Here is a 10,728-nt window from a genome sequence, read left to right on the forward strand (position 1 = left end):
TACGCGCAGCCTAACACCTTCAAAGCTTTAGGGTCGTATTATGTGCGGGGCGGTACTATATCCGGGCCATTACGGTACTTACCGGGAAAGGTAGCATCGGTACTTCGGCCTATTTGAATTCCTCACGTCAGATGAGCCAATAAGAATCGAGATTTTAACCGCCATTTTGTTTCCCCTGCAGGGGACAGATAATAGCGCGTTTCGCCCCATGTCACCCCCCACTTCCTACTCATATCAATGGGGGGGAGGGGGTTAAAAGAAAGAATGGAGCACGGGGAGCTGCCCCTTACAGGACCGGTGAACATGAGAAGTTTTGGACTTGGGGCCACAGTTACTAAACAGTGCTACCCTATGCTGGGAGACACTTTCCAGCCCATTAATGTGAATGGGACATAAACGGTCATCTATAGTAAGCTTTGCTGGACATTGTCTTCTGCAGTCGCATTGCTTAGCAGACGTGGCCCGGAGGATTTCATTGCTTGGTGCTGTGTAGCGCAATCTTTGCATTTTTGTGTTTCCACATGTTGTGTAGTGTTGGTGTCGGTGCGCCCCCGGTCCCCCAGTGCTCCATCTCCCAGTTTTTTGTTTTGTGTGAGTGTGAGTGTGAGTGTGGGGGGACGGTCTGTCTTTATTACTCTGAATTTTGCATAAATCTCTGGTATGTTTTCCCTATATAATATCACAGCATTGTGACATAGTATTACTGTGCCGCGCGGTGTTACTGTGCCGCGCGGTGTTACTGTGCCGCGCGGTGTTACTGTGCCGCGCGGTGTTACTGTGCCGCGCGGTGTTACTGTGCCGCGCGGTGTTACTGTGCCGCGTGGTGTTACTGTGCCGCACGGTGTTACTGTGCCGCGTGGTGTTACTGTGCCGCGTGGTGTTACTGTGCCGCGTGGGCCGCGTGGTGTTACTGTGCCGCGTGGTGTTACTGTGCCGCGTGGTGTTACTGTGCCGCGTGGTGTTACTGTGCCGCGTGGTGTTACTGTGCCGCGTGGTGTTACTGTGCCGCGTGGGCCGCGTGGTGTTACTGTGCCGCGTGGTGTTACTGTGCCGCGGGTGGTGTTACTGTGCCGCACGGAGTTACTGTGCCGCACGGAGTTACTGTGCCGCACGGAGTTACTGTGCCGCGCGGTGTTACTGTGCCGCGCGGTGTTACTGTGCCGCGTGGCGTCACCGGGCCGCGTGGCGTCACCGTGCCGCGTGGCGTCACCGTGCCGCGTGGCGTCACCGTGCCGCGTGGCATCACCGGGCCGCGTGGTATCACCGGGCCGCGGTTTGTATGAGTCCTGTGGGTATCTTTTCTGTTGTGTACTTGCTGAGGATTTAGGCGCTCCTCCTACCTGTGTGCACCGTTAATATTTCCTTGTACACAGTTATACTCGTGGTGCTGACGGACTCGGTGTCGCTGCTGGATACTTTGCTTTGGTTCTAGGTGGGATTGCACCTTTAATGCAATTCTCTATAGAAGGAATCTGCAGAGGAGTTAAATGCAGGGACATAGCACCGTATATACGCATGTATGGGTCTCTGGATACATACTGTATGATGTGCACGCTGTATATACGCATGTATGGGTCTCTGGATACATACTGTATGATGTGCACGCTGTATATACGCATGTATGGGTCTCTGGATACATACTGTATGATGTGCACGCTGTATATACGCATGTATGGGTCTCTGGATACATACTGTATGATGTGCACGCTGTATATACGCATGTATGGGTCTCTGGATACATACTGTATGATGTGCACGCTGTATATACGCATGTATGGGTCTCTGGATACATACTGTATGATGTGCACGCTGTATATACGCATGTATGGGTCTCTGGATACATACTGTATTTTCACGCAGAATAATACAGATATAGCGTGCGTCCGTCTCGCTGATTCCTAATCCCATTGCACGGGTGCATTTCCGCCCTGGGTTAGAGTCGGTACCTGCACAGGGGGTGACACTGTCCCCTCTCGGTGACAAGATGTGGTAACGAGGATGCCAACTCAGTTGCAAAGTGCCACTAATCGCCCGTCAGACTCCCCGTGGATTCTGTCACTTGGCGTCCGCCTGGGAGTTGACGCGGCGCGAAGCCTCCGATATTCTGTCCTGTTCTTCAACACTTCAACACGACCGACCTGCAATTCTGAGAAGACGTATAACGAGGAACGAGAGCAGCTCCCAGCAGGGGTCTAACTCAACTCATTACCGGAGGACGTGTTAGCGTGTGGAAGGGCTGTCATAGGTTTATCAACATGTCAGAAATATAAGCCGCGTGTGCATCTAATAAATAACAGAGTGTTGCCTCTTCCACCGAAAAGTTTAACCATTTGGCTACCGGAAACATTGGCCAATTAGGGTTTGCAAGCGGGAAAACCCCCCCAATTCCTTCCTTCCTCCAGTAAATCGGATTAGATCAGTAACTGGCGCGTCACTTTGTCTCGCTGTGCCCCAGGTTACCCGCTTGTTATTAGACAAGACTGTACTTGTTCATTTCTCCACTTGGGAGGTTGCATTCAAACAAGGAAAGGGTTTGCGTGATTGCACCGCAGAGGTGGCTGCACAGGCATGTAATTACATGGCCAACTCCTAGTCTTCCAGGGCCACCAACAGGTCAGGTTTTAAGGTTATCCCTGCTTCCGCACTGATTGAGCCACCTGTGCTGAAGCAGGGATATCCTTAAAACCTGACCTGTTGGTGGCCTTTTTGCACTGGAGCTGGCCAGTCCTGATCTCGCTCTTCCTTACACACCAGAGACTCGCATTGTACTGATTGATGTAATTTAGAAAGTCTTTCCACAGCGTTTGGCAGAAGGCGTACGCTGCGGATATAATTCTCATTTAGTTTGTCCTCTTCAAACTCACATGAATCTTTGCTTCCCGCACGGGGTAAGAGGCTTAGAATTCCCCCCCCCCCCGCCCCCCCGCACGGGGTAAGAGGCTTAGAAATCCCCCCCCCCCCCCCGCACTGAAACATTGCGTCATTGTCTGGCGCCGGCTTCTAGGAACAGAACCGCTCTCTTACAAATCATTCCGGGACTTTATTTACCAAACAAAAAACGCAGATCGCAAGTGTTTCTGGGCGGCAATAAAGGAAAGAGCGCAGCGCGGTGAAACATCTGGCGCGGCGGAGATCTGCCGCCCGGCGCAGCTGGCACACAGAATATTACACGTAGTGTTTTGGTAAAAGCGTTGCAGCGATCAGCTGCCGTGTGTCGGTATCTCCCACGCAGCAATCTGTAATATCCCCCTCTGTAATAGCCCCCCCTCTGTAATATCCCCCCTCTGTAATATCCCCCCATCTGTAATATCCCCACTCTGTAATATCCCCCCTCTGTAATATCCCCCTCTGTAATATCCCCCCACTCTGTAATATCCCCCCTCTGTAATATCCCACCCCCCTCTGTAATATCCCACCCCTCTCTGTAACATCCCCCCCTCTCTGTAACATACCCCCCTCTCTGTAACATCCCCCCTCTGTAATATCCCCCCCCCTCTGTAATATCCCACCCCCCTCTGTAATATCCCCCCCTCAGTGTGAGACCCACCTCTGTAATATCCCCCCCCTCTGTAATATCCCCCCCCCTCTGTAATATCCCACCCCCCTCTGTAATATCCCCCCTCTGTAATATCCCCCCTCTGTAATATCCCCCCTCAGTGTGAGACCCCCCTCAGTGTGAGACCCCCCTCTGTTTCAGGTACATTAAGATTGGAGACAAGGAGTGTGAATACAACCCGAACTTCCGCCTGATCCTGCACACGAAGCTGGCGAACCCCCATTACCAGCCGGAGATGCAGGCGCAGTGCACCCTCATTAACTTCACCGTGACCCGGGACGGGCTGGAGGACCAGTTACTGGCAGCGGTTGTGAGCATGGAGCGCCCGGATCTAGAGGAGCTAAAGGTAACCCAACCCTGCGGTGCTGAGATTGTACGGGCGCAAAGAGCCATTAAGGCTTGTGCTTATTTCTTATCTAAAGAGGCAGTCCCTCCTAGGGGCAACGTGTACTAATGGCAGTGACAGGGTTAAGGGGTCAGTCTCTCCTAGGGGCAACGTGTACTAATGGCAGTGACAGGGTTAAGGGGTCAGTCTCTCCTAGGGGCAACGTGTACTAATGGCAGTGACAGGGTTAAGGGGTCAGTCCCTCCTAGGGGCAAAGTGTACTAATGGCAGTGACAGGGTTAAGGGGTCAGTCTCTCCTAGGGGCAACGTGTACTAATGGCAGTGACAGGGTTAAGGGGTCAGTCTCTCCTAGGGGCAACGTGTACTAATGGCAGTGACAGGGTTAAGGGGTCAGTCCCTCCTAGGGGCAACGTGTACTATTGGCAGTGACAGGGTTAAGGGGTCAGTCACTCCTAGGGGCAACGTGTACTAATGGCAGTGACAGGGTTAAGGGGTCAATCTCTCCTAGAGGTAACGTGTACTAATGGCAGTGACAGGGTTAAGGGGTCAGTCTCTCCTAGAGGTAACGTGTACTAATGGCAGTGACAGGGTTAAGGGGTCAGTCTCTCCTAGAGGTAACGTGTACTAATGGCAGTGACAGGGTTAAGGGGCCAGTCTCTCCTAGAGGTAACGTGTACTAATGGCAGTGACAGGGTTAAGGGGTCAGTCTCTCCTAGAGGTAACGTGTACTAATGGCAGTGACAGGGTTAAGGGGTCAGTCTCTCCTAGAGGTAACGTGTACTAATGGCAGTGACAGGGTTAAGGGGTCAGTCTCTCCTAGGGGCAACGTGTACTAATGGCAGTGACAGGGTTAAGGGGTCAGTCCCTCCTAGGGGCAACGTGTACTAATGGCAGTGACAGGGTTAAGGGGTCAGTCCCTCCTAGGGGCAACGTGTACTAGTGGCAGTGACAGGGTTAAGGGGTCAGTCTCTCCTAGGGGCAACGTGTACTAATGGCAGTGACAGGGTTAAGGGGTCAGTCTCTCCTAGGGGCAACGTGTACTAATGGCAGTGACAGGGTTAAGGGGTCAGTCCCTCCTAGGGGCAACGTGTACTAATGGCAGTGACAGGGTTAAGGGGTCAGTCACTCCTAGGGGCAACGTGTACTAATGGCAGTGACAGGGTTAAGGGGTCAGTCCCTCCTAGGGGCAACGTGTACTAATGGCAGTGACAGGGTTAAGGGGTCAGTCCCTCCTAGGGGCAACGTGTAGTAATGGCAGTGACAGGGTTAAGGGGTCAGTCCCTCCTAGGGGCAACGTGTACTAATGGAAATGACAGGGTTAAGGGGTCAGTCTCTCCTAGAGGTAACGTGTACTAATGGCAGTGACAGGGTTAAGGGGTCAGTCTCTCCTAGAGGTAACGTGTACTAATGGCAGTGACAGGGTTAAGGGGCCAGTCTCTCCTAGAGGTAACGTGTACTAATGGCAGTGACAGGGTTAAGGGGTCAGTCTCTCCTAGAGGTAACGTGTACTAATGGCAGTGACATGGTTTATAATATTTTTTAATGTGGGCTGAGATCTGGAAGAGGTTTGATTCCCTTGTTCTGCTCCCTTCTGTGTGATGTCACTGTCTGTTCAGCAGGAGTTTGCACAGGCAGAACCCCCTGTCTCCTCCAAATCTTATGTTTATTGGCTCTCTTATAAGCACAGGTTTTAATAAAGGTTAAAAAAACACGTTCAGAGGCCCCTTAGAAATTCAACTTGTAATGAATTCCAAACAAAAGAAAGCCGCGAATCTTTGCTAGTAGAATGGTTATATTCATTTAGTGAAACACGTACGACTGTTAAATCCTTAACGAACGCTTGTTTTCCGGCGGGCTACGTGGGATTGCACCTTTAAAAACAAATCAACGTTTTTTTGGCAGCTTAAGAGGGAAAATTACAGAAACAAATGCAATTGGATAAATGCAGCTGTATTTTTCTTTTCTATAAGTTTCCTGGCCTCATTATTTCGGAGGTGAGAAAGTTTTCTTATCTCCTGTTAATCAGACGCGCAGCGGAGAAAAGCGCGTGCTTTGGAATTAGCGCTCACACTGTTTGCTGAGTTTATATGAAAGAAACGCTCCGTTTCTGTACTGGAAGGTGAACCTGCAATCGATGCATTAAGATCTCCGGATTAGGAATCACTTTCATCTTGTATTGTCTTTCCTGCACACAGCGAGTTTCCGCGGCAGGCGGCAGCTTCTGGCTCTCGACGCGTTCGCTTTGTGCCGCTGCGTTTCATCATATTTTTATCGTACGCACAAGACGAAATGAAATAGCAAAGACATTCGGAAACAGAATTGCACTTAGATCAGTGTTGCTGATAACTTTTTTTTTTTACTGTATTTATTTTTTTAAATCTACATTTATGAAACTTTGGGGACGTTCTTTGTGCTCTATTTTAGAAATATTTAAAGCTGTTTCCCCCTAAGAATCGTATATATGTATATCTTTATTTATATAACGCCATTAATGTACACAGCGCTTCACAGCAGTGATATATACGGGACATGATAATATAAATAACACATAGTGGTAATACGCACTTCAAACATACAAGTAACATTAAGAAAATGAATTTCCTGCCCCGAAGAGCTTGCAATCTATGTGGTCAGCTAAACAGCTATAAGGATCTAATATATACATGCCATAATATTATAACATAATGGGAATAAGCTTCAGACATAAGGCAATAGGGAAAGGAGTCCCTGTCCCGAAGAGCTTACAATCTAATAATAATAATGTTAGTATCTTATTCCCCCTGAGCAAGTCCTGCTGTTTTTTCTACAAAAAAAAAAAATTAGTGTTAAAATCCTGATTTTCTTCATCTCCGGCGTCTGAGGTTTCCATGGTAACCGTTCCTCTGCGCCGGGACTTGGCGAGAGCTTCCATTTAACCGCCTTAATATTGCAAACGTCTCTTAATATGTAACTCCTGCGCAAAGATTTAGAAATGGCACGCCGAGACCTGGCCCCAGGGCCGCAATCAGAAGAGGAGAGGGCTGCGCTTCCATCGCACCGGTCACTCTGCCGGACCGGTCACTCTGTCGGACCGGTCACGCTGCCGGACCGGTCACTCTGTCGGAACGGTCACGCTGCCGGACCGGTCACTCTGTCGGAACGGTCACGCTGCCGGACCGGTCACGCTGCCGGACCGGTCACTCTGTCGGAACGGTCACGCTGCCGGACCGGTCACTCTGTCGGAACGGTCACGCTGCCGGACCGGTCACGCTGCCGGACCGGTCACGCTGCCGGACCGGTCACGCTGCCGGACCGGTCACTCCGTCGCAGCGGTCACTCCGTCGCAGCGGTCACTCCGTCGCAGCGGTCACTCCGTCGCAGCGGTCACTCCGTCGCAGCGGTCACTCGTTTGGCTGTAACACCCTCTCCCGTTCCAGTCTAACCTGACCACGCAGCAGAACGGGTTCAAGATCACCCTGAAGACGCTGGAGGATAACCTGCTTTCCCGCCTGTCCTCGGCCTCGGGGAATTTCCTGGGGGACACGGCTCTGGTGGAGAACCTGGAGATCACCAAGAAGACGGCGGCGGAAATCGAGGAGAAGGTACGGCGGGATTTGTGCGATGAGACTGTTTGTAAGCTGTTCTATATACAGGGAACTTGTTCGTGCAGAGTATTTGGCCAAATAGATAAAAGGGACGAGCTGTGATATCCAGATAAGAGTTTAATTAACTGGACTTACAGAAAATGGATTGAGCCACCTGTGCTGAAGCAGGGATATCCTTAAAACCTGACCTGTTGGTGTCCCTTGAGGACGGGAGTTGCTCTACTCCTCGTTTTTAAATAAGACCATGAAAAATGCTGTATTTTTAAAGTAATTTCCGTGTTGAACAAAAGCTTGGACGAGTACTCACAACCTGTATCTAATGTCTTTGCTGATCAGACTGTTTGCCAGCCCTCACAACTAGAGCAGAAGGTTTTGCACCATTGTTTGCGCAGTAATTATGACGTCACTAGTGAAACAGAAGAAGCTAATCTCTTTGAATCCCGTGTTCCTGGAGAAAAAAGAGAAACATATTCATTTGAACAGGAATTTGTATTATTAAATAAATAAAAATCCAATATGTGAGCACATTCACATGTCTCAGCCAGGTCTGCAACCTCCGCCCTTCCCCATTATCCGCTGCCCTTCCCCATTATCCTCCGCCCTTCCCCATTATCCTCCGCCCTTCCCCATTATCCGCCGCCCTTCCCCATTATCCGCCGTCCTTCCCCGTTATCTGCCGCTCTTCCCCATTATCCTCCGCCCTTCCCCATTATCCTCTGCCCTTCCCCATTATCCGCCGCCCTTCCCCATTATCCTCCGCCCTTCCCCATTATCCTCCGCCCTTCCCCATTATCCTCCGCCCTTCCCCTTTATCCTCTGCCCTTCCCCATTATCCTCCGCCCTTCCCCATTATCCTCCGCCCTTCCCCATTATCCGCCGCCCTTCCCCATTATCCGCCGCCCTTCCCCATTATCCGCCGCCCTTCCCCATTATCCTCTGCCATTCCCCATTATCCTCCTCCCTTCCCCATTATCCCCCGCCCTTCCCCATTATCCTCCGCCCTTCCCCATTATCTGCCGCCCTTCCCCATTATCTGCCGCCCTTCCCCATTATCCGCCGCCCTTCCCCGTTATCCTCCGCCCTTCCCGTTATCCTCCGCCCTTCCCCATTATCCTCCGTCCTTCCCCATTATCCTCCGCCCTTCCCTATTATCTCCCGCCCTTCCCCCGTTATCCTCCGCCCTTCCCCATTATCTCCCGCCCTTCCCCATTATCCTCTGCCCTTCCCCATTATCCTCCGCCCTTCCCCATTATCCTCCGCCCTTCCCCCGTTATCCTCCGCCCTTCCCCCGTTATCCTCCGCCCTTCCCCCGTTATCCTCCGCCCTTCCCCCGTTATCTGCCGCCCTTCCCCCGTTATCTGCCGCCCTTCCCCCGTTATCTGCCGCCCTTCCCCCGTTATTTGCCGCCCTTCCCCCGTTATCTCCCGCCCTTCCCTATTATCTCCCGCCCTTCCCTATTATCTCCCGCCCTTCCCCATTATCCTCCGTCCTTCCCCATTATCCTCCGCCCTTCCCTATTATCTCCCGCCCTTCCCCGTTATCCTCCGCCCTTCCCCATTATCTCCCGCCCTTCCCCATTATCCTCTGCCCTTCCCCATTATCTGCCGCCCTTCCCCGTTATCTGCCGCCCTTCCCCGTTATCTGCCGCCCTTCCCCCGTTATTTGCCGCCCTTCCCCATTATCCTCCGCCCTTCCCCGTTATATGCCGCCCTTCCCCGTTATCCTCCGCCCTTCCCCGTTATCCTCCGCCCTTCCCCGTTATCCTCCGCCCTTCCCCCGTTATCCTCCACCCTTCCCCGTTATCCTCCGCCCTTCCCCCGTTATCTGCCGCCCTTCCCCCGTTATTTGCCGCCCTTCCCCGTTATCCTCCGCCCTTCCCCGTTATCCTCCGCCCTTCCCCGTTATCCTCCGCCCTTCCCCGTTATCCTCCGCCCTTCCCCGTTATCCGCCGCCCTTCCCCGTTATCCTCCGCCCTTCCCCGTTATCCTCCGCCCTTCCCCCGTTATCTGCCGCCCTTCCCCGTTATCCTCCGCCCTTCCCCGTTATCCTCCGCCCTTCCCCGTTATCTGCCGCCCTTCCCCGTTATCCTCCGCCCTTCCCCCGTTATCTGCCGCCCTTCCCCGTTATCCTCCGCCCTTCCCCGTTATCTGCCGCCCTTCCCCGTTATCCTCCGCCCTTCCCCGTTATCCTCCGCCCTTCCCCGTTATCTGCCGCCCTTCCCCGTTATCCTCCGCCCTTCCCCGTTATCCGCCGCCCTTCCCCCGTTATCCTCCGCCCTTCCCCGTTATCTGCCGCCCTTCTCCATTATCTTCCGCCCTTCCCCGTTATCCTCCGCCCTTCCCCGTTATCCTCCGCCCTTCCCTGTTATCTTCCGCCCTTCCCCGTTATCTGCCGCCCTTCTCCATTATCTTCCGCCCTTCCCCGTTATCCTCCGCCCTTCCCCGTTATCCGCCGCCCTTCCCCCGTTATCCTCCGCCCTTCCCCGTTATCCTCCGCCCTTCCCTGTTATCTTCCGCCCTTCCCCGTTATCTGCCGCCCTTCCCCATTATCCTCCGCCCTTCCCTGTTATCTCCTGCCCTTCCCCATTATACACGGCTTCCACTGCAGCCAGGGATTCTGGGTAATGACATGCAAATGACCACAGCGTGTCACTCTTTACTTCTTATCCATTTTAACATGGGACCCCTATAAGCGTCTCCGTGCCGCATTACACAACGTTTCAGCACTGCCTGGGAGTAAGAAGTGCAGAGCCGGTAACCTGCTCACAGACAGCTTGTTCGAGCGTTTGCGTTCCCTCAGTGTGCTGCTGGCTGTGCCACAGGGATATATTAAGTACGGACTTCAAGGGGGGTGGGCGTGAACGGGTTAAGATTGCGCGTTCCTTGTCGGCGCCGGAATGATAACCCATCACCTTGATTCCCTGCGCAGGTCCAGGAAGCCAAAGTAACGGAGGCGAAGATCAATGAGGCGCGCGAGCATTACCGACTGGCGGCGGCCCGGGCATCGCTGCTCTACTTTATAATGAACGACCTGAGCAAGATCCACCCCATGTACCAGTTCTCCCTGAAGGTACGGGCGGTTTCCTGGGCGCGCGCCGCCTAATCGCTCCGCGCCGCGCGCCGCCTAATCGCTCCCCGCCGCGCGCCGCCTAATCGCTCCCCGCCGCGCGCCGCCTAATCGCTCCCCGCCACGCGCCGCCTAATCGCTCCCCGCCGCGCGCCGCCTAATCGCTCCCCGCCGCG

The 10,728-nt window shown here is 53.2% G+C and overlaps 1 protein-coding gene across 2 annotated transcripts in view; it reads left to right on the forward strand.

Annotated features, from left to right (window-relative positions):
• The window catches only part of DNAH9 (dynein axonemal heavy chain 9), a 170,084-nt gene that overhangs the window by 117,960 nt on the left and 41,396 nt on the right, over nucleotides 1-10,728 (forward strand). For both annotated transcript variants that reach the window (XM_075579638.1, XM_075579639.1), the window contains 3 exons: nucleotides 3,698-3,902; nucleotides 7,319-7,483; nucleotides 10,415-10,555. In XM_075579638.1, the coding sequence (XP_075435753.1) occupies nucleotides 3,698-3,902; nucleotides 7,319-7,483; nucleotides 10,415-10,555 (511 nt within the window). The remainder of the gene's footprint in view (nucleotides 1-3,697; nucleotides 3,903-7,318; nucleotides 7,484-10,414; nucleotides 10,556-10,728) is intronic.

Source organism: Ascaphus truei, chromosome 22, assembly GCF_040206685.1.
Source record: "Ascaphus truei isolate aAscTru1 chromosome 22, aAscTru1.hap1, whole genome shotgun sequence".
NCBI lineage: Eukaryota > Metazoa > Chordata > Amphibia > Anura > Ascaphidae > Ascaphus > Ascaphus truei.